Source organism: Loxodonta africana, chromosome 22, assembly GCF_030014295.1.
Source record: "Loxodonta africana isolate mLoxAfr1 chromosome 22, mLoxAfr1.hap2, whole genome shotgun sequence".
In the NCBI taxonomy this organism is placed as follows: domain Eukaryota; kingdom Metazoa; phylum Chordata; class Mammalia; order Proboscidea; family Elephantidae; genus Loxodonta; species Loxodonta africana.
The window spans coordinates 71,794,303-71,816,364 of NC_087363.1; the positions used below are offsets into that span (position 1 = coordinate 71,794,303).

General features: G+C 38.5%; 1 protein-coding gene across 4 annotated transcripts in view; it reads left to right on the forward strand.

The window, feature by feature from the left end:
• RBM33 (RNA binding motif protein 33) overlaps positions 1-22,062 on the forward strand; it is a 198,986-nt gene that overhangs the window by 30,753 nt on the left and 146,171 nt on the right. For all 4 annotated transcript variants that reach the window (XM_023542038.2, XM_010602106.3, XM_023542039.2 and 1 more), the window contains exons 2-3: positions 2,420-2,498; positions 11,719-11,767. In XM_023542038.2, the coding sequence (XP_023397806.2) occupies positions 2,420-2,498; positions 11,719-11,767 (128 nt within the window). The remainder of the gene's footprint in view (positions 1-2,419; positions 2,499-11,718; positions 11,768-22,062) is intronic.

Here is a 22,062-nt window from a genome sequence, read left to right on the forward strand (position 1 = left end):
GGCATTATTGTCTTGATTTTCGTCATAAGGGGAAAGCATTCAGTCTGTCACCATTAAGCATGTTAGTTGTGGGTTATTGTAGGTGCCCTTTATCAGGCTGTGAATGTTGCCTCGTATTCTTAATTTGTTGAGTGTTTTTATCATGAAGAGGTTTTAAATTTTTTTGTGTTTACTGAGATTATCATATGGTTTCTGTTTTTTTTTGTTCTGTTGATAACATTGTATTCCAGTAATTTTAGATTTTTTAAAATAGGTTATATTAACCTCGCACTCCTGGCATAAGTACAACTTAGTCATGGTGTATAATTCTTTTAATGTGTTGCTGAATTCAGTTTGCTAGTATTTTTTTTTTGAGGATTTTAGCATCCATGTGATAAGAGAGGAGAATCTATCAGTCTCCTCCCAGTTGCCCTTCACCAAACCTCCACTTGTTTTGAGAGCATCCATGGACTTGAACTTCTCCACTCTGTATTTCCAGTGAAGTCAGTTTCTTTGGGGAGAGATCTGGAGCTCTTTGTTCTAAGACCAGCTTTTCCACTGGGCAGAACCTCTGAGCCAGAGCTCTGGTGATGGGGACAGGGACAGTGGCGTACTTGTCTCTTAGTGACACCTGCACTTGCAGATAGTGAGGAGGAAGCAACAGCCTCAGGTCACCTCACTTTGCCTCTTGGTGTGGAACCCTTACGCACGAGCAGGGCAGGGCAGGGCAGGGCAATCCGGGCAGGGCATTCCGGGCCCCAGTGTTTTCAGTGCTGTTACGCCCAAGGTAGAGTCGCTGCACCATGACTTGGGGCCGGGCTGAAAAAGGAAGCTTCCACTTTTTGGTCCCACTCACCCAGAACTTTAGCCTCAGCAATAGGTCGGTGGGGACAGGGTGAGAAGTAAGTGTTGAGGTTCTACCTGTCCTGATAAGATAGCCCTCCCAGCGAGAGCTGTTGGGGTAGACAGCCCTGTGTTCTTGGGTTCTGGAGGGAAGTTTCCATCCATTGACCTGGGACAGGGGGAGGAGGGAGTAGGTCTTCGTTCAAATACCAGAGACATGCTGGTTTTACTGAATTTTAGTATGTTTTCTTGATAAATGTGTTCCTATTTGCTCCATGCTTTGGGTAGCCATGTACTTTAAAAGTTTAAAAAAAAAATTAAAAAAAATTTTTTTTCACTGGGATCCTCAGAGCTTTTCAGGCTGCTGTGCTGGAAGTGGAACTCTCTAGACTTTTTTTTTTTTTTAATATATTTTATTTATTTAAAGCCCGTTCTGTCTGGTACTATATGATAAGACATGTTCTATTACCTTGTTAGAACTTTACTGGTTAACTTCAGCTCTAGGCTGGACAAATTCTTGAGGCTTTATAGGTGTTTATATCATCTGGTTCCCCTGTGTTGAATGCCTCTGAAGATAGGTATTCTTTGCTTGTATGTGTATCTAAGATGAAAAACTTTAATTTCAGCTCCTTAATTTTTTAAAAATAACTGTGTATCAGGTACCACCCATGCCAGTTCCTATACCTTGAATCTATTGCCACATGTAATATGCCAGAAATTCCTCCAGTAGATAATCAATCCAATTTATAGAAAAAGAACTGAGTCTTAAAGGGCCCAGCTCTTAGTCTCTCCACCTGTCCTGTACAGCTTGGTAGCCACTTGCACTTCTGGGTAATTTCATCTTCAGATGGTGCTGAGCATTTGAAATGTGGCTAGTCCGTGTTGAGGCGTGCTGTGTGTATAAAATGCATACTGATTTCTAACAGTATGAAAAATGGTAAAATATCTCATTTTTAAAATATTGATTACGTGCTGAAATGATATTTGAGATATATTGGGTTAAATAAAATATATTGTTAAAATTAGTTTTGCATGTTTCTTTTTACCTTTTTAAAGTGGCTCCTAGAAAATATAAAGTTATATGTATATGTATGTGGCTTTCATGTATTGTACAGTGCCACTCTGTATTATCTCTCCTTCCCTTACATAGAGGCTTTGTGTTCTATAATTAATTTAGAAAAATGTGAAGGTTATAAAAAGTACTATAAAGGTGTTTCTAACTTTACAAAATTAGCTATTTTTCTTTTATGCAGTTAAAAAAAAAATACCCCAAATCATTATTTTATAAAGAAAACACTATTAAAATTGATTTAAAAAAAATTCTATGTTCCTATTAGCAATTGTTCATTCCTAGTAGTGTTTAATAAGTTGATATTCTCTGGGTAGCTGTGTACTTTTAAAATTGTCAGTTATTAAAAATCTCAAGGGTTATTACATGTCTGGGTAAAGCATTTATAATAGTTGTAGGTGGAACTTTTTTATTTGAAATGTTATGTCAAGAATCCTTGAAAGAATCTAGTTGTTTTCATATTTGAATATTTCTGAGCTGTGTATCTGGTTTCATTTAGTAAGAATGATTTAATTGAACTCTTTACAGATGATGACTTTGATCAGTTTGATAAGCCTGGGGCGGAACGGTCCTGGAGAAGAAGAGCTGCAAATGAGGACTGGGATAGGTATGTAAAAAAATTTCTGCCGTGATTGTCTGTGTCGCTTTTTTTTTTCCTCCTCTTATTTGGCTGTGTAGAGATCTTTACTAAAAGTGGTGATCTTTCCTGCGTGGCCTGTATATACAGGGCTGAAGTAAGGGCAAGGGAGTGCTATCCAAGCAGTAGGCCATCTAATTGGCTCCAGTCCCAGGCTTATATTATATACATAGGGCTACAAGAAGAACAAGGACCTTCCTCATCTCATCCTGTGTTTTTATATAGTGATGATATTGACTTTGTGAACACCTGTTGCTATTGTATGATTGTAGTAGTTGTATGGTTGTTTGACAGTTCTATATCCTAGCCAACATTGGGCTAGACTTTAATATTTTTGCCATTCTAATGCCTATAAAATTTATCTTTATCTCACTGTAATTATATTTTAAAATGATACTTCGTTTTCGGCAGGAGTTTACACAGCCAATTAGGTTCCCATTTAACAATATCTACACAAATTATTCAGTGACATTACATTTTTTACAATGTGTTAACATTCTTACAAGTTTCATTCTGGTTGTCACATGAGTTTTTTTTTTCTGTTCTAAATTTTATTTTATGATTGCTGTTGAGAATATACAAACAAAACACACCAGTTCAACAGTTTCTACATGTACAATTTAGTGACATTGATTACATTCTTTGAGTTGTGCAACCATTTTCACCCTCCGTTTCTGAGTTGTTCCTCCCTCATTAACATCAACTCACTGCCCCCTAAGGTTCCTATCTAATCTTCTGAGTTTTTTGAGTTGCTGTTGTCCCATTTGATCCTATGTAGATAATTCTTAGAGGAGCATAAGGCTTAAGGCAGACCTTTTTTACTAGATAAGCTAAACTATTTTTTGGTTTTAAGTTGATTTCAGGGTTTTTTTTTTTTAATCGTACTTTAGATAAAGGTTTACAGAACAAACTAACTTCTCATTAAATAGTACATATATTGTTTTGACGTTGGTTAACAACCTGACATGTGAACACGCTCCCTTCTCTACCTTGGGTTCCCTATTACCAGCTTTCCTGTCCCTTTCTACTGTCTAGTCCTTGCCCCAGGGCTGGTGTACCCCTTTAGTCCTCCTTTTGTTTTATGGTCCTGTCCAATCTTTGGCTGAAGGGTGGACCTCAGGAGTGACTTCATACTCAGCTAAAATGGTGTCCGGGGGCCGTACTCTCTGTGAGGCCAGTAAGTCTGTTTTTTTTTTGGTGAGTTAGAATTTTGTTCTACATTTTTCTCCATTTCTGTCTGGGATCCTCTATTGTGATCCCTGTCAGAGCGGTCAGTGGTGGTAGCGGGGCACCATCTAGTTGTACTGGACTCAGTCTGTTGGAGGCTGTGATAGTTGTGGTCAGTTAATCCTTTGGACAAATCTTTCTCTTGTATGTTTAGTTTTCTTCATTCTCCCTTGCTCCTGAAGGGGTGAGGCCGCACACAGGCTTTTAAGACCCCAGATGCTGCTCCCCGAAGTAGAATGTAGAACATTTTCTTTATCAGCTGTGTTATGCCAGTTGAGCTAGATGTTCCCTTAGACCATGGTTCAGGGGATATTTTTGGTTTAAGGTTTAAAGATTATCTCAGGGCAGTAGTTTCAGGTGTTTATCCACTCTCCATAGCTCAAGAAAGTCTAGGGTCCGTGAGATTTTGAAACTCTGTTCTGCATTTCCCCCTTTTTGGTCAGAATTCTTCTATGGGATCTTTGTTCAAAATGTTCAGTAATGGTACTAGCACCATCCAGTTCTTCTGGTCTCCTTGTAGAGGAGGCAGTTGTTCATGGAGGCAGTTAGCTACACATTCCATATTCCCATCTTCCTGACTCTCCTCCTTCATCTGTAGCTCCAGGTGAGTAGAGACCAACTGTTTGTACCTTGGTTGGCTGCTGGGAAGCTTTTAAGACCCCAGGGTACCATGCAGTGAACTAGGAGATAGAACAGAAAGACTGAACACATTATTAGGCGAATTAACTGGGATGTCCCATGAAACCATGACCCTAAACTTCCAAACCAATGAACCAAATCCCATGAGGTGCTTGGTCATATATAAGCAGCTACTGTTTTCTTTTTTTTTGGTGGTTGTAAATATATCTATCACAGAACTTCTGCCAATTCAACTTTTTACAGATGTACAACTTAGTGACAGCAATGATAGTAATTGGCTCTGCAACCCTACCCTTAATCAATGTGATTTTCCCCTGATTACTAGTGAAGATGAAAATAATTGTTTTCAGGAATACACACACAGAGAGAAAGTATAAAAAAAAGTTCACAATAATGATAGATGTCATTTCAAGATAGTGGTTACCTCTAGCGAGGAGTCCAGTAGAGGTTAGAGGGAATTGTGCTGAGAAAAGTACACAAAGGGCTTAATCTGGATGGTGGGGTTCACAAATGATAACTATTCTTTTTCTTTATACCTTTCTCACCATCTTGATTGTGTGGAAAATTGAAAAGTTATCTTGGGAATTACAGTCAGATAATGATAAATGTAAATAGGCCTGAATAGAGAACAACAGTGATACACTGCTGTAAAAAAAATTATCAATTCCTGTTTGACAATAATGATGTCCCTGAAGTTTTACCAAATAATCTGCATTGGAAACTTTGTAATTCGTATATCCTACATAAATTTGATTCCTCTTCAAGGACTGACTCCTATGCAGTCAATTAAAAAATTAGTGCTAAAGAACAGTCATTCCTATGAAAGATATGAACCTATTGGGAAGTAAAGATAACTAGTTTTTTTTACAAGACTGATGGGGAGTTAAAATATAAAGTGGGTCTTTGGGTGGTAGTTTACTGAGCGTTTGGATTTTCTCATCTGTGAATTGTCTGCTCATGTCTCTGTACATTGTTGTATTGGGTTGTTTGTCTTTTCCTTATTTGTTTTAGGGATTCTTTATATTTTGAGAAATTTACTTTTCACTGATTGCAGATATCCTCCCAGCCTGTGGCAAATGTTAGTTTAAAAGTAGTCTTTAAATAAATTTTTAAAAATATACCTACTCCTAAGTTTCCTTTCAACAGCCGAACGCATCGAAGGCTAGAGTAGCAGGGACGGGAGTTTGGGTACCATGGTTTCAGGGGACACCTAGGTCAATTGGCATAACAAAATATATATAAAAAACAATGTTATGCATCCTACTCTGGAGAGTGTCATCTAGGGTCTTCAGCGCTAGCAAGCGGCCATCTAAGATGCATCAATTGGTCGAAGCCCACATGGAGCAAAGGAGAATGAAGAACACCAAGGACACAAGGTAATTATGAGCCCAAGAGACAGAAAGGGCCACATAAACCAGAGCTTACCTCAGCCTGAGAACAGAAGCACTAGATGGTGCCTGGCAACAACTGATGACTGCCCTGACAGGGAACACAACAGAGAACCCCTGGGGGAGCAGGAGAGCAGTGAAATGCAGACCTCAAATTCTCGTAAAAAGACCAAACTTAATGGTCTGACTGAGACTAGAGGGACCCCGGAGGTCATGGTCCCTGGAACCTTTGTTAGCTCAAGACTGGAACCATTCCTGAAGCCAACTCTTCAGACAGGGATTGGACTGGACTATAGCAATAAAAGAAAAGAAAAATACAGCTACTCCTAATTTATCGACATAGTTAGGTTCCAAAGACTGATTAAAATTAGTATGTGAAAATTGGGGTTATATGAAATGTGATTTACTCTCCTGCCCTCTCCTTCTGCCTGGCCCCAGCCTTCCCAGCTGGGCGACCAGGGCCCCTCTGTACCTGCAGTGGTCACGGGCTCTCCTTTTGCTCGCCAGCATCAGACCCTGTGCTGGACATGCCGTGTGTGCTGTGCCTCCTTAGCTGCTCAGCATCCCAGCATGGGCTCTGCGGTGCACTCAGTGCAGGGCATGCTCAGTGCAGGAAGCATGGCAGAAGACGGGCCGTGGCCACGGGACGTCTTCATAGAGGGGAGCGCAGCCCGCTGCCTCAGGCCTGCGTGGTAGAGGGTGAGGCACGTGGTGAGATGCCAGCCAGGATGAGCTGGAGCTTTGAGGCTCCAGATGGGTTAAATACAGTGGGAGTGGTGCCGCTGCCCCTCAGTCTCTGAGCCTTGGTGGAGCCCTGGGCTGCCAAGGGTATGTGGGTTGGCAGGTCGTTAGTGTGCAAAATAGTTGTATAGTGGTTTTTTTTTTTTTTTTTACTATTGCCATAAATGCGAAATGACGGATAACCAGATAGATTGATAAGTGAGGAGTAGGCGTATAGTCAAATTATCGTTTTCCTGTATGGTTTTTGTTTATTCTTTTGTATGAAGGCATCAAAAAAAAAAAAAAAATTGAAATAATTTTCAAACTTACAGAAAATTTGTGAGAAAAACACAGAGAACTTCTGTGTCCTTTCAGATTCACTAGTTGCATTTTGCCATGTTTATGTTACCATTCTCTTTGTGTATAGAAATATACAAATATATATTATACATTTATATACTATCATTGTATGTAATATATACATACTAGTTTCTTTTGTCATTCATGCTGTCATTCTCTCTCTTATATATACACACACATACACACAAACACGCACATTTACACCCCCTCCAACCACCTGAAAATAGGTTGTAGGCATCATGCGGACATTCACTTACATAACCACTATATAATACTCAAAATCAGGAGATTAAGCATGTAATTCTATCATTTAATCTGCAGTGGTTATTCAGACGGTTTTCAGTTTTCCCAACAATGTCTTAATCTTGAAGAATTCTACAGCTTCGTGACTTGGACGTTTTTGAAGAGTACTTGCCTTTTATTTTGTAGAACAGTCCACAGTTTGAGTTTGCCGATGGTTCCTTGTGACCAGATTCAGGTTATGCATTTTGGTCAGTAATATCATGTAAGTGATGTTGAGTCCTTCCCTAGCGCGTCACTTCAGGAGGTGCGTAATGTTGGTAAGGTGGCTTCTGTTTCTGTCCTTAAGAAGACTTTCTCTGCCCTGAGGTCAAAGATACTCTGTGTTCCTGTGAAATTAAAAAAAAATTTTTTTTACTGATGGATATGTAATGTACCTAGAATTTATTAAGTAGGTTGATTTTAACTTTTTATTGCGAATTTCAAATATGTGAATAGACGGCATAGTATAGGGAATGTGATAGTATAATAATCCCAGTATACTATCATTCCGCTTCAGCAGTTAGCAGTACATAGCCAATCTGGTTATCTTCAGTCTCTTCAACTCCCTCACGTCACAGACATAATTTTATCTGAGAAGTATTTCAGAATGTATGTATCTAAAAAAGGCCTACAACTGTATCCACAGTAGTTATTATCACATATGAAAATAATTCCTTCATACTAATAAATGCCTGTTTTCGCATTTCCCTGATTGTCTCATATATATTTGTGTATTACATACGTATACACACAACATACACAGATACACAGAGTGTGGATACATACTTTTTCATAGTTTCAATTGGGATCCAAATAAGGTCAGCGTGTTGTGATTGGTTTGTATGTCTTTTAAGTCTTGTTTAATCCATAGGTCCTCCTCCCATCTTTTTTTAGTTCCTTGCAGTTTTGTGGAAGAAACAGGTGGTTTGTCTTGTAGAATTTCTGTGTTTATTGATTGCATCCCCTTAGATGTTTTTAACACATTTTTCCACCTCTTGTATTTTCTCAAAATTAATTGATATGGACATTGATCAGATACAGTTTTGAATTTGGGGAGGGGTTGACAGCTGCTGACCGAAGGGTTGGAGGCTTGAACCCACTAGTTGCTCTTTGGAAACCCTTGCGGTGTAGTGGTTAAGAGCTATGGCGGCTAACCAAAAGGTTGGCTGTTCAAATCCACCAGGTGCTCCTTGGAAACCCCATGGTGCAGTTTTACCCTGTCCTGTAGGGTCGCTATGAGTTGGAATCGACCTGACGGCAGTGGGTGGTGGTGGTGGTGGCTCTGTGGGAGAAAGACCGGGGGATCTCCTCCTGGGAAGACTCCAGCCTGGGAAGCCCTGTGAGGCAGCTCTGCTCTGTCACGGGCTCGCTGTGAGTTGAAGTGGACTCACACCTGGGAAGACTCCAGCCTGGGAAGTCCTGTGAGGCAGCTCTGCTCTGTCACGGGCTCGCTGTGAGTTGAAGTGGACTCACACCTGGGAAGACTCCAGCCTGGGAAGCCCTGTGAGGCAGCTCTGCTCTGTCACGGGGCTCGACCTAACAACGAGAATGAGGGGCTGACTGCATGTAGTGGTGGATGTTTTCATCTGGAAATGCATAGTGTCTGGTTAACTTCTCTTTGTGACACTGTCAGCCAGTTGGAGTCCCTGGGTGGTGCACATTGTTAAACACTTGACTCTTAGTCGAAAGGTGAGCAGTTTGAACCCACCTAGAGGGGCCTCGGAAGGCAGGCCTGGAGATCTGCTTCTGAAAGGTCCCAGCCTTGGAAACCCTACGGAGCAGTTCTGCTCTGCACACGTGGAGTTGCCTTGAGTTGAAATCGACCTGACAGCAACAAACGACAGCACCAGCCAATTGGATGATTAAAATGGTGATATTGTATCATTCTTTTTGTATTAGCTATAATACTTCTACTCACACTGGGTTATAATACTTGTGTAAACCACTTGGTTCTGCAGAGGTACAGATTTTACAAGAAAAACAGGATAAACAGTTTTCAAAATAATGAGTTAGTTTCTTAGTGTTCTCAAGAAGTGAGTTTTGTTTTTGAATCATTTTGAACTCCAAGATTTAAATATTGAATGTGTTTATTCCATTTGTGGTTGTTATCCTTATTGATGGCCATATTGTCCCAATATTTGTTTGTTGGGAATTTATTCACGCTATCTCTTGCTTTGCCTTTGTTAGCCAAGGAAGCAGGTACTATCCTCCATCTTCTGTCATACTCCTCTCATTTTAAACTCATTTGTTGTTAAATATATATATATTTTTTTGTTGTTTAGAAAATAATGAGTTATCAAAGATTGATTTCTTAATACTTGTCAGCAGAAGGCACAAATACTTAATAAATTTTTTCTTGTATAATTACCAATACCTGTTCTTATTATGGTTTTAAGAATCTTTCTCAATTAGTGTCTCATGGGCAAATGGTATTTATTTTTTTGGAACCTTTTATCGTTAATAATAACACATATTACATACAGCGTTGCAGTGTGTAATTTGCTGGTGTTGTCATCCTCTGATGTTCGCTTGCGGATGTTCAGTGTTAAGATTCTCTGTTCATAAACGCTACCGTGTGGCAGGCTGTGAAGTCTTAAAAAAACAAAAACACTGCCATGTAGCAGGCTGTGAAATCTTAAAAAAACATAAATGCTGCTGTGTAGCAGACTGTGAAATCTTAAAACAAAAATGCTGCCATGTAGCAGGCTGTGAAATTTTAAATAAAAAAAAACACTGCCGTGTAGCAGGCTATGAAATCTTAAAAAAACATAAACGCTGCCATGTAGCAGGCTGTGAAATCTTAAAAAAACAAAAACACTGCTGTGTAGCAGGCTGTGAAACCCTAAAAAAACAAACAAAACGCCACAAGCATTCAACTTACATCAGAACTGATGCACGTTGGAATTGTTGGAGTGGAACCCCATCATAAGTTGAGGACTACCTGTAATGATCTAGAGGAGTGTTTGTTTTCAGAGGGTGGTTATATTTTTCTTGGTCATCTAGTATCAAATTCTCAAATGGGGATATTGTGTATTTTATTGTGAATATATGAGGTCTTCCCCCGGAAGATGATTGTACATCTGAAGATGCACAAATTGTATCTGAATGATGATTAGATGACTTATGGATCTAAAATATTGAAAGAAACTGTACGTTACTTCCTCTTAACTGTCTTCATTATACAGGTCTGTAAAAGATACTCCTTTTCAAGGGCCGTTACATCGATGTTCTGGACCAGCCAGTACTGTGTGAGCTGGGCGAATTATTTAGTGTTTTTTGCCCTCATTTTCTTAGTCTGTCTTGTCCTCATTTTCTTTATAGATGAAATGAGGGCAACTTAAAGTAACTGTAAAACAGTCTTCAGCACATGAACAAAATGATGTGGTGGTTCTAGTTTTAAAAGGTATAGAAAATGTGCATTTCTGTTCCAAGCCCATGTATGCATCCATGTATGCATTCCTGAAGATCCTAGGATTCTGTAGAGTAAGCTAAAAATAAACATGGATTTGGGGGAAAATAGTGCTAGTGTGGATCTCTCAAAACGTGTAGAATTTTGTAATTAAAGCCCTTATAGGAAAGAGTAAATGCTGCTGCCACTGTTGGCGCAGTTATGTCTCCATCGGCTTTCGTACCCAGAATCAGTCAGTGTAATTGTGTTTCCTCCTTCCAGACGTAGGTCCTTGAAGACTTTTGCTGTTAAGGGATTAGTTTTCCCAGAATAAAAAATATAATCCCTGGTGGCCATTTTCATCACTCAAAAAATAAATAAATGTGTGTGTATGTGTGTATAGGAAAATGTCTTCTTGATTTGTGTTTGCAGCTGTCTCAGCCAGCTTAATTAACATAGTAGAAATTATTGGAGTTTTTGAAACACTAAAGCAGCCATTTTGTGTGCTAAAGGAATACACTTAGATGTTGGACCTTTTAGCTTTTTTCTTAAGGTCCTCGTGTTCCAAAAGGCTTTCTACTTCGATTGTGAGAAAGCTGCTTCAAAACAGAAACGTGCTGGAAAAAAATTGCAAACGATTGCTATGACTTCCATGTTACACAAAGATAATTCTCTTAGTTATTGTGATTGAATTTTACATCCTTATCATCACTGGCATTTTTTCTCAGTCTTTGCCAGTTTGATGACTATCACATGGTCTCTTGTTTTGATTTTTATTTTTAGTAATGATGTTCGACATTTTTTCTTATTCCATCATAGATTTTTAGAGGTAGGAGAAATATTAGATATTACTTACTATAGTTTCTTCATTTATTTGTTACTTAATAGATCCAAAGAGATTAATATCTCATATTGAGATATAAAACTAAGATTAGAAGTTTAGTGAGGCACTTCCTGTAGCAAAACCTCCCCCTACTTAAAGCAACAATTTTCCTATATACTTGAAAATATATTTTCATTATAATGAAGGAAAGGGAAGTATAGCAAACTTAATATGGAAGTACTTAAAACATAAAGCCTTGGGTAAATTTCTCAGTGACCTACAGATTTTCCAGTATAAATATCGGTATGACAGGGCAGTTGTGTACTAGGAATAATGTTTTGGCATGTCTCTCTTTCTTCCCAGTGAACTTGAAGATGACTTACTTGGAGAAGATTTGCTGTCTGGCAAAAAGGTGAGAAGTACAGGTTGTACTGAAACTGACAGTTACTTAGTTTTACTTAAAATATGGGAATACGTCACCTATGCATGGGATGTGTTATTAGAAAGTTGGGTGTAGGTCAAAATTTTGTGAATTAAATTATCTTTTGTTTTTCATTTACGTAACGTTTTAATTACCTTTTTGTTTATTTTACTATATTTTTGTGGTTATTTCCTTAGTAATTTTCCTGGGGATTTCAGTTAACATCTTAAAACTAAAGAATCTATTTCTGATTAATACAACTTAATTTGAATACTATACAGCAGCTTTGTCCCACTATAGCTCTGATTCCTCCCCTTTTTTAATGCTATTATATATTTATACATTATAAGTGCAGTAACACTTTTAAAATTATTGCTTTATGTACTTGTCTTTTAAAACAGAATAAGAAAAGTGATACAAACAAAAATGCATTAAACTCTCTCTTATGTTTACCTGTGTATTTACTTTTACTGGATTTCTTTACTTTTTTGTGTTGATTTGAGTTACCTTCTAAAACAAACAAAAAAACCCAAAACGACCCATTGCGCTTGAGTTGATTCCCACTCATAGCGACCCTGTAGGACAGAGTAGAATTGCCCCATAGGGTTTCCAGGGAGCCTGGGGGATTTGAACTGCCCACCTTTTGGCTAGCATCTGTAGCTCTTAACCACTACTCCACCAGCGTTTTGGAGTTACCTCCTGGTGTCCTTTAATTTCAGCTTGAACTACTCCCTATACTATTTCTTGTGGAGCAGATCTGCTTGCAACAAATTCTCTCAGTTTTTGTTTATCTGGAAATGTCTTAATTTCTTCTTCATTTTTGAAGAGGAGCTTTACAGGATATAGAATTCTTTGTTGGCAGCCTTTTTCTTTCAAAGCTTAAAGTGTATCACCCCATCGTCTTCAGGACTCTGGTTTCCGATAAGTCAGCTGTTAATCTTATTGAAGATGCCTTGTACATAATAATTCTTACATACTTTTTTCTCACTACTTTCATGATTTTCTCTTTGTCTTAGACTTTTACCAGTTTGAGTATGATATTTCTAGGTGTGGATCACTTTGAGTTTGTTCTACATGGAATTTGTTGCACTTTTAGAATCTGTAGAATGTTTTTTCATCAAAGCTTAAAGTTTTCAGCTGTTATATCTTCAAATAAATTTTCTGCCCCATTTTTCTTCTCTCTTTGTGGGACTCCCACTATGTGTATATCAGTATGCCGTTGGTTTCTCTCATTTTTTTCTTTGTGCTCCCAAGATTGAATAATCTCTATCGAGCTTTCTTCAAGTTTACTGATTCTTCCGCCAGGTCAGTTTTTTTTTTTTTTTGATTGTGCCTTAGGTGAAAGTTTATAGGTCAAGTTAATTTCTTGACTTTTTAAGTGCCCGAAGAGCTCACTATTTATTAGTAAATCCTCTGATAACTTATAACTCACGTAATAAATCCTTTTATGGAATGGCACACCGGTTAAGAGCTACAGCTGCTAACCAAAAGGTCAGCAGTTCAAATCCACCAGCAATTCCTTGGAAACACTTCGGGGCAGTCCTGCTCTGTCCTTTTGGGTAACTGTGAGTCGGAATCAACTCGACAGCAACAAGTTTGGTTTGGGCTCTTTCCTAGGCCCTAAAGTTGTATTGGGCTTGTGACAGCAGTGACATAAAACTACCCCTTGTCCTAAAGGAACTTTACATTAGAAGGTTAGTATTTTTGCATACTGCATCTAAAATTCACTCGTGGGGCAAAGTCAGAGATATGCGTAAAGATAAACATTCTCAAATGTAGCAAACATCCAAAAGTGTAAAACCTAAGGTAAATTTTTCTAAACCCTTTTTGATCAGGTAAAACCTTTGAACATTTATCTCTAATCTGTCTGTTCGTATGTCATACATATACGCACACCACCACTCTCCAAGTATGTTTTGAACATTAGAAAACATATTAAAAGTAGAAATAATAGAGATAAAGGGGAATATTGCATTTTTATTAACAGTTTAAGAACACTAATTCTCATTAAATATCAAGGTAGTTCTTCATGCTTTATTTTTTAAAAGTCTTAAAATTGTGATGGCATTGTACTCCTGATGATTTTTATACTCAAGCTCATACTTTAGGTCAAGTTTTATCAGTAACATTAGTGATATAAAGCCATATTTCAAAGAGTCATGATAAGTTCAAGTCTTTTGTCTGATTTTTTTTAAATTAAATCTGATTAGATTGTCCTTTTACTCTAGTTTATAAGAGAATTGATGAAGATCTCGAGCTAGAAGTACTTGTTCTGCCATTTTCTTGTGACTTAATATGTGTTGTTAGCATTTTCTCTAATACGTGAATTTCTTTGTGGGATTCTTTTTAAAGCACCTTTCCTTTCTGTGGTCTACTTTTTATTGTATCATAGGCCTACAGCTTCCCTAGCTTTCCCTCCGTTAGATGGCTCTGTAATCATCTATAGATCTAAGAACTGGTTTGTTGTTGTTAGCTGCCATCAAGTCGGCCCCTGGCTCATGGCAACTCTGTGCACAACGGAATTGAATCGTAGTTCATAGGGTTTTCACTGGCTGATTTTCTGAATGGATGGCTAGGACTCTCTTCTTAGTCTGTTTTACTCTGGAAGCTCTCCTGTCACCTGTCAGCATCATAACAACACACAAGCCCCCACTGACAGATAGGTGGTGGCTGCACTGGAAACATGTTGGCCCAGAACTGAACCTAGGTCTCTTGCATGGGGGAGACCATTCTACCACTGAATCACCACTGCCCACAGAATTCCCTTGTTTTGTTAGAAATAAACTGGGATTCATAAAAGTGGTCGAAAGTGAGAGACTAGTGAGAGTACTCCTAACGTGTGTCCACCCCCCCTCCGCCCCCGCCGCTGTCGTGGGTGCCTCATATATGGTATGCAGCACAGGACCATCTCACCCATCTCATCGGTGCCTCGAGGGAGGGTGCAGGATCACATTGTGAACAGGAGCTTCTGTCATTCCGCAGATCATTCTGCATATCTCTTGAGACACTATCAGCTTTTCCTTTGTGTGTATTTAAAGTGCTTATTTTGATTATCTAGTGCTGCTGTAACAGAAATGCCACAAGTAGATGGCTTGAATGAACAAGATTATCCTCTCATGGTATAGGATGCTAGAAGTCCAAATTTAGGGCACCAACTCCAGGGGAAGGCTTTTTCTTTCTCCGTCAGTGCTGGGGGAAGGTTGTTGTCATCAATCGTCCCCTGGTCTAGGAGCATCTCAGTGCAGGGACACTGGCACTTCTTTCTTAGTTTTAAGAGGTTCCTCTCCTCTCTGCTTGACTCTACAATCCTGTAAATTGAGTCCTGCGTTTTTAACGTAACTGCCTCTAATCCTGCCCTATTAACATCATAGAGGTTAGGATTTGCAACACGTAGGATAGTCACATCAGATGACAAAATGGTGGACAAACCACACTGGGAATCATGCCCTAGCCAAGTTGGTACACATTTTTAGGGGACATAATTCATAACAATGCTTTAATGAAAAATTCTGGTTAGATGTTAAAATATTTAAGTGTAGTAAAATATTTTTACATTAAGTTGAATTTATAGTTCTAGACAAGCTTGAGATAGCATATTTTACCTTCTGTTTCTTTTCAAGGAGTTGTACTATAATTGTTAGAAGTAATAATTCCCTTTTGTATATATGTGTCCTAGTCTTGCAGAAGTTTTGGTCAGGACTCTCTCAATAGAGATGGAAAAATAATGTTTGTTTTGGAAAGATACCTAGTTTATCTTTTTTCTTTCTTTTTTTTTTTAAGACACCTCCTTTTTTTTCCTCTCATTCAAAAAATTATACACAAATTGTTTTGTGACATTGGTTTCATTCCCTGCTATGTGTGAGCACTCTCCTCCTTTCCCTTTACACCACAGGTTGTCTGTGTCTGTTGTCCAGTTTTCCTGTCCCTTTCTGCCTTCATGGCATTGCTTTTGGGCAGGTGTTGACCATTTGGTCTCATATACTTGATTGAACTAAGAAGCACATTCCTTACAAGTGTTATGTTTGTGTTATGGGCCTGTCTAATTTGGGCTGAAAGGTAGGCTTTGGGAGTGGCTTCAGTCCTAAGTTAGCAGGGACCTTAGTCTCGGGGATCTCTGTCATACCAGTAAGCCTGGTCTTTTTTGAGAATTTGAATTTTGTTCTGCAGTTTTGTCCCTCTCTGTCTGGGCCCCTCTATAGTGATCCCTGCCAGAGGGGTCAGTGGTGTAGCCAGGCACCATCTGTTTCTTCTGGGCTCAGGCTGGTGGAGGCTGTGGTCCATGTGGTCCATTAGTCCTTTGGACTAATATTTTCCTTGTGTGTTTGGTTTTCTTCATTCTCCTTTGCTTCAAACATGATGGGACCAATAGATGTATTTTAGATGGTCGCTACCAAGCTTTTGAGACCCCAGGCGCTGCTCACCAAAGTAGGATGTAGAATTATTTTCTTTATGAACTGTGTTATTGCCAGTTGACCTAGATGTCCCCCGAGACCATGGTCCGAAGCCCTGAGCCCCAGTAACTCAGTCCTTCAAGGTATTTGGATGTGTCTAGAGTCACTATGAGTCAGAATCCAGTCGACCACAACAGATTTTTTTTTGGTTTGGGGCAACTTCTATGGCTTTGCCTTGGTCAGATTATGCTGACTTCCCCTATATTGTGTGTTGTCTTTTCCTTAACTAAAGTTAACACTTGTCTCCTATCTGGCTAGTGATTTCTCCTTCCCACCCCTCTCCTCCTTTGTAACTATCAAAGATTGTTTTTTTCTGGTTGTAACCTTTTCTTGCATCTTATAATAGTGGTATTATACAACATTTGTCCTTTTGTGATTAACTTAATTTCATTCAGTATAACGTTCTCCAGATTTACCCCTGTTGTAAGACATTTTGCAAATTCATCATTTTCTTTATGGTTGCGTAGTATTCCATTGTGTGTACTTACCATAATTTGTTTATTAATAGGAATAATGCTGCAGTGAACATAGGTGCGCATATGTCTATTCCTGAGAATTAAGACGGCTCTTGTTTCTCTCGGGTATATTCCTAGGAGTGGGATTGTTGGATCGTGTAGTATTTCTATTTCTAGCCTTTTAAGGAGGCGCCATATTACTTTCCATAGTGTTTGTACCATTTTACATTCCCACCAGCAGTGCTCAAGAGTTCAAAATCTCCCTGCTGCCTCTCCAACATTTGTTATTTTGTTTTTTGATTTGTGCCATAAATGTCAGGGTGAGATGGTATCTCATGGTAGTTTTGACTTGCATTTCTGTAATGGCTGGTGATCCCGAGCATTCCCTCATGTGTTTGTAAGGGGCCTGAATGTCTTCTTTGGTGAAGTGTCTGTTAATTTCCTTTGGCCATTTTTTAATTGGATTATTTGTCTTTTTGTTATTGAGTGTTGAAGTATTCTATAGATTTTAGAGATTAGATCCTTGTTGGATATGTCGTAGGAAAACAATCTTTTAGTCTGTAGGTTTCTTTTTGTTCTTGTTGGTGAAATCTTTTGATGAGCATATGTGTTTAATTTTTTGGAGCTCCCAGTTATTTAGTTTATGTTTTGGTGCTTGTGCATTGTTAGCTGTGGTTTCTATTGAATTTATTTAGGCTCCCTAGTATTGTCCCTACTTTTTCTTCCATGATCTTTATCATTTTAGGTTTTATATTTAGGTCTTTGACCCATTTTGAGTTAGTTTCTGTGTATAATGTGAGATAGGCATCTGCTTTCATTTTTTTACAAATGGACCTCCAGTTGTGCCAGCACCATTTGTTAAAAAGACTGTCTTTCCCCCATTTAATGGACTTTGGTCCTTTGTCAAAGATCAGCTGACCATAGGTGGATGGATTTACACCTGGGTTCTTGATTTCGATTCCGTTGGTCTGTGTGTCTTTGTACCAGCATCAGCCTCTTTTGACTACTGTGGCTGTATATTAGATTCTAACGTCAAGTAGTGTGATGCCTCCTACTTTGTTCTTTGTCACCAGCAGTACCTTGCTTATCTGGAGCCTCTTTTCTTTCCACATAAAATTGGTGATTAATTTTTCCATCTTGTTAAAGAATTCTGTTGGTATTTGGATTGGGATTGCATTGTTTCTGTAGATTGTTTTGAGTAGGATTGACATTTTCACACAGTGTTGAATCTTCCTGTCCATGGGCACAGTATGTTTTTCCATTTACGTAGTTCTCTTTTGGCTTCTTGGCAATAGCGTTTTGCAATTTTCTTTGTTTAGGTCTTTTATGTACCTGGCTAGATTTATTCCTAAGTATTTTATCTTTTTAGGGGCTATTATAAATGGTATTGTTTTCTTAATTTCCTTTTTGGAGCTCTCGTTGATGTATAGGAATCTGCTCTCAGAGCTGCTTTCTTGGTGATAGTAGGTCCCCATATCTCTCTGCTCACTTCTCTCTTTTATATCTCAAAAGAGATTGGTTTAAGACACAACCTAATCTTGTAGATTGAGTCCTGCCTCATTAACGTAATTGCCACTAATCCTGCCTCACCAACAGCGTAGAGGTAGAATTTACAATACATAGGAAAATCATATCAGATGACAAAATGGTGGACTGTCACATAATGCTGGGAGTCATGGCCTAGCGAAATGTATACACATTTTTGGGGGACGCGGTTCAATCCATAGTGGCTGTAGAGTATTTTTTTTTTTTGATATGATGCTGAATTCTCTTGGCTAGAATTTTATTGAGAGTTTTTGCACCTATATTGATGAGATGTACTGATTGTGTGTGTGTGTGTGTGCGTGTGTGTGCGTGTGTGTGCGTGTGTGGTGTCTTTGCCTGGTTTTGGCATCAGGGTTATGCTAGCTTCATGGAATGAATCTGGGAGTATTTCTTCCTTTTCTGCGTGTCCTAGTTTCTTAGTGCTTCTGTCACAGTAGAAATACTACAAGTGGATAGTCTTAACAAACAGAAATTTATTTTTTCACTGTTTAGCAGGCTGGAAGCCTGAATTCAGAGCACTGGCTCTAGGGGAAGGCTTTCTCTTTCTGATAGCTCTGGGAGAAGGTCTTTGTCTCTTTTCACCGTCTGTTTTTCAGTTCCTTGGCGTGTATCTTCCCCTGCATTTGTGCTTCCTTCTCTGCCTAATGTGCTTTCCAAGGTGATTGGTTTAAGACGCGTCCTGCAGCGATACTGTTTCATTAACATAGCATCTTATTCTCATATGGGGTTACACCCATAGATGTAGGAGTTTTAGGGTTTACAACACATTTTGGGGGGACACAGTTCAGTCCTTACTGGATAGTAATGCTACCTGTTTTGGGAAAGTATTGTAATTTTTTTTTTTTTAAAGGCTAATTGATTTTATAACTTGGGTCACATATCAGATCAAAAAGGAACAATTGAGAAAGTAGTGGTGTGCGTGTGATGTTTCCTTGATGCTTCTACCCCAGCCTTTTTTGAAGTTTGTATAACTTGAAACAGCGGATATTCCTCTGTCCTTTCTTCTTCTGCCTTTTGTCCTAATATAAATATATTGTTCTTTGTAGAAATTGGAAAGTTCAAACTATATTGACAAAAGAAAAAAAATAGGTATAAGCCCTTTTGAATAATATTTTGCCATATTTCCTCACATTCTTTTTCCATATATTTTTAAATATAACCGAAATGCTGTATAACATTGTTTCTTCATAAATTTAACATATCATTGGCATTTCCTTTTGTCATTAACATTATTTTAAAGTATTTTATAATGGCCACATAGCTTTCAATGTATGATATACTTAACCATTGCTATGTACTTTGAAGTTATTGACAAGTTTTTGATTATGATGACTTAGAAAACCCCCCAAAACGGTTTATGATAGAACATTACAAGCATATATGAAAAAGAGAGAAGGGTATCATTTATCCTCATGCATCTGTCACTGGCTTCAGCAGTTTGCAATTAGTGGCAGTCTTGCTTCATCTTTACCCCACCCACTCCCCACTCCTGAATTATTTTGAAATAAGTCTCAGACATTTTGATGACATTTTAATGTTCAAATCTTAGTATGCATTTTGGATTATGAGGAAGTTGCCTTAAACAGGAGTTTCTGGCCTAAGTGTATTCAATATGTTAAGGTTCTTGCCTTATATTGCCAAATTGCTTTCCAGAAATATTTGATCAATTTCTGTTCCCAGCAGCAATATATGAACATCTTTTACTTTTCAGTTCTCCGGCTTTGATATTATCTGTCACTTTTCCCAGTTTTTGTTACTATGCAAGGTGAAACATGATTTTTACTTGGTTTAATGTATATTTATTTGTTGTCTAGTGAGATTGAGTTCTTTCAGGTATGTATTAGCTAATTTGTTACTACATATCTGTGACTGAACTCCAGGTGTGGGTGCTCTGGCTGTCTGGTCAGTCTTTCCTGGACTCTGCCACAGAATGTATAGAGATGGAGCTTTGTCTGGTGAAAGACTGCTAGGGCACTGACTGGCCAAAGAGACATGCAGGTGGGGAAAACGTAAGACTGTTAAGGACAGCTTGAGGATAAGTTCATCTGTGTTAAGAAGGGAGATTGTTATGGTCAAGTTTAAATAGAGGATCAAAATGTAAGGTTGCAAACTTAGTATGAGGCAGGCTGACATGATCAACTTAGAATGTTTACAGATTGGGTTGAATTTAGATGGAAGTTGTCTGCCAGTTTGTAATTTCTTGTTTAGCTTATGTATTTTACTTCTGCAACAACTGGTATATCTAATCATTCTTTATTTTATAAGTTTTCAGTGTTGGAGAATGTTTGGTAAGCCATTTACTCCCCATTTTTGAACTCCTTTGGGAGCAGGTGGAAAACCTGTTGCCTAGTCGATTCCAATTCATGGCAACGAAATGGTTAAGCACTTGACTACCAACCGAAAGGTTGGTGGTTCAAACCCACCCAGAGGCACCTAGGAAGAAAGACCTGGCAATCTGTTTCCAAAAGGTCACGGCCTTGAAAACCTTATGAAGTGCAGTTCTCCCTCGAAACACGCGGGGTTGCCATGTTGAACAGTCCCATAAAAGTCCTGACATTCTTTGGAGTCTTAGACCCATTCCTTTTTTCTTTCTAACTTGCTTCTGGCCCCATGGGAGGAATGACCTGTCTGGTCAGATTGGGAGAAAAGATTTCATTAGCGTTTGTGGCCCCCTTTCTCTGGCTCGCTCTCTTGGCATCTGTTTACCCTACTTTCCCAGACCGTCCTGAGCAGAATCTTCCCTGACTACCCCACCCTTGCTAAGAAAACAGTTCACTTCAATTTACTGGGATAGAGTTGAGAACCAGTTTGGGCCTCAAGGATTTAGCCTAGCTTTCTAGTTCAGTTTTGTTAGTAAGAAGGATATTTTGATATTGCCTCCTGTGTCTGTTACTCAGTCGGTTCAGAAGAGATAGAAAGGTTGAATTCTCAGACTCAAAAATGAGATTGCACCACCTCTAGGGCCAGCACAACATGTATTTCTTCTCCTGGGGGAAGGGGATGAATTATTGCTCTACTGGTTTTTAACAAATACTTAAAAGTTTAACTAAGAACTCAAGGAAGTAGACTTTTATTGAATGAACTATGACTTTTGTTGAATTGTTAAAATGTTAATTTTAAACGAAATTCCGAGGTTTTATTTCATGAATTGGACAGCTAAACTTGGTCTGGTTTGCCCATGGAAGGCCTGGTTCATACCTGGTAATAGCATCTCCTTCCACTCTCAAAACTGGCCCAGTTTGGATGACAGATTACATTCTCAGTTAAGCTAAATTCCATTTTAGGTCAGTTTAGCAGTCTGCTTCATTTCATACATCTCTCTCTTCCGTCAAGTAAACTCGATTACATGATCTATGTTATTTTATTTTGTCTTGTTATGCTAGTGACTAGATGGAGACCATTGGGACTGTTTCCTCATGAAATATTAATGCAGTTGATTATTTTTGGTTTATGTCTAAAATACTGTAATGAAGAGTACAGACACGTTTGAAAAAACCTGTTTTTATAAAGGTGTAAAATGCCAAAAAAACTGTTTCATCTTTAAATAGAAAATCAAACCCGTTTTTCTCTTTACTTTTTCTTTCTATTAAAGGCACCAGATACCATATTTTTCATTTATTTGTCTGAATGCCTCATTCTTTAAGGAGAAATAGACTGTGTGTGTGTGTGTGTCTTAACTGTCTCATAGGGGTGTATGCTAATTTATATATACCACTCTACCATTTATATACCATTTTAGTTGGGGGTAAAGTGTGTGTGTGTGTTTTCTCTTCTTATATCTAAGATACTGATATATATTAAACCTAATAAAACCTGGAACTCTAGAAATTTGACA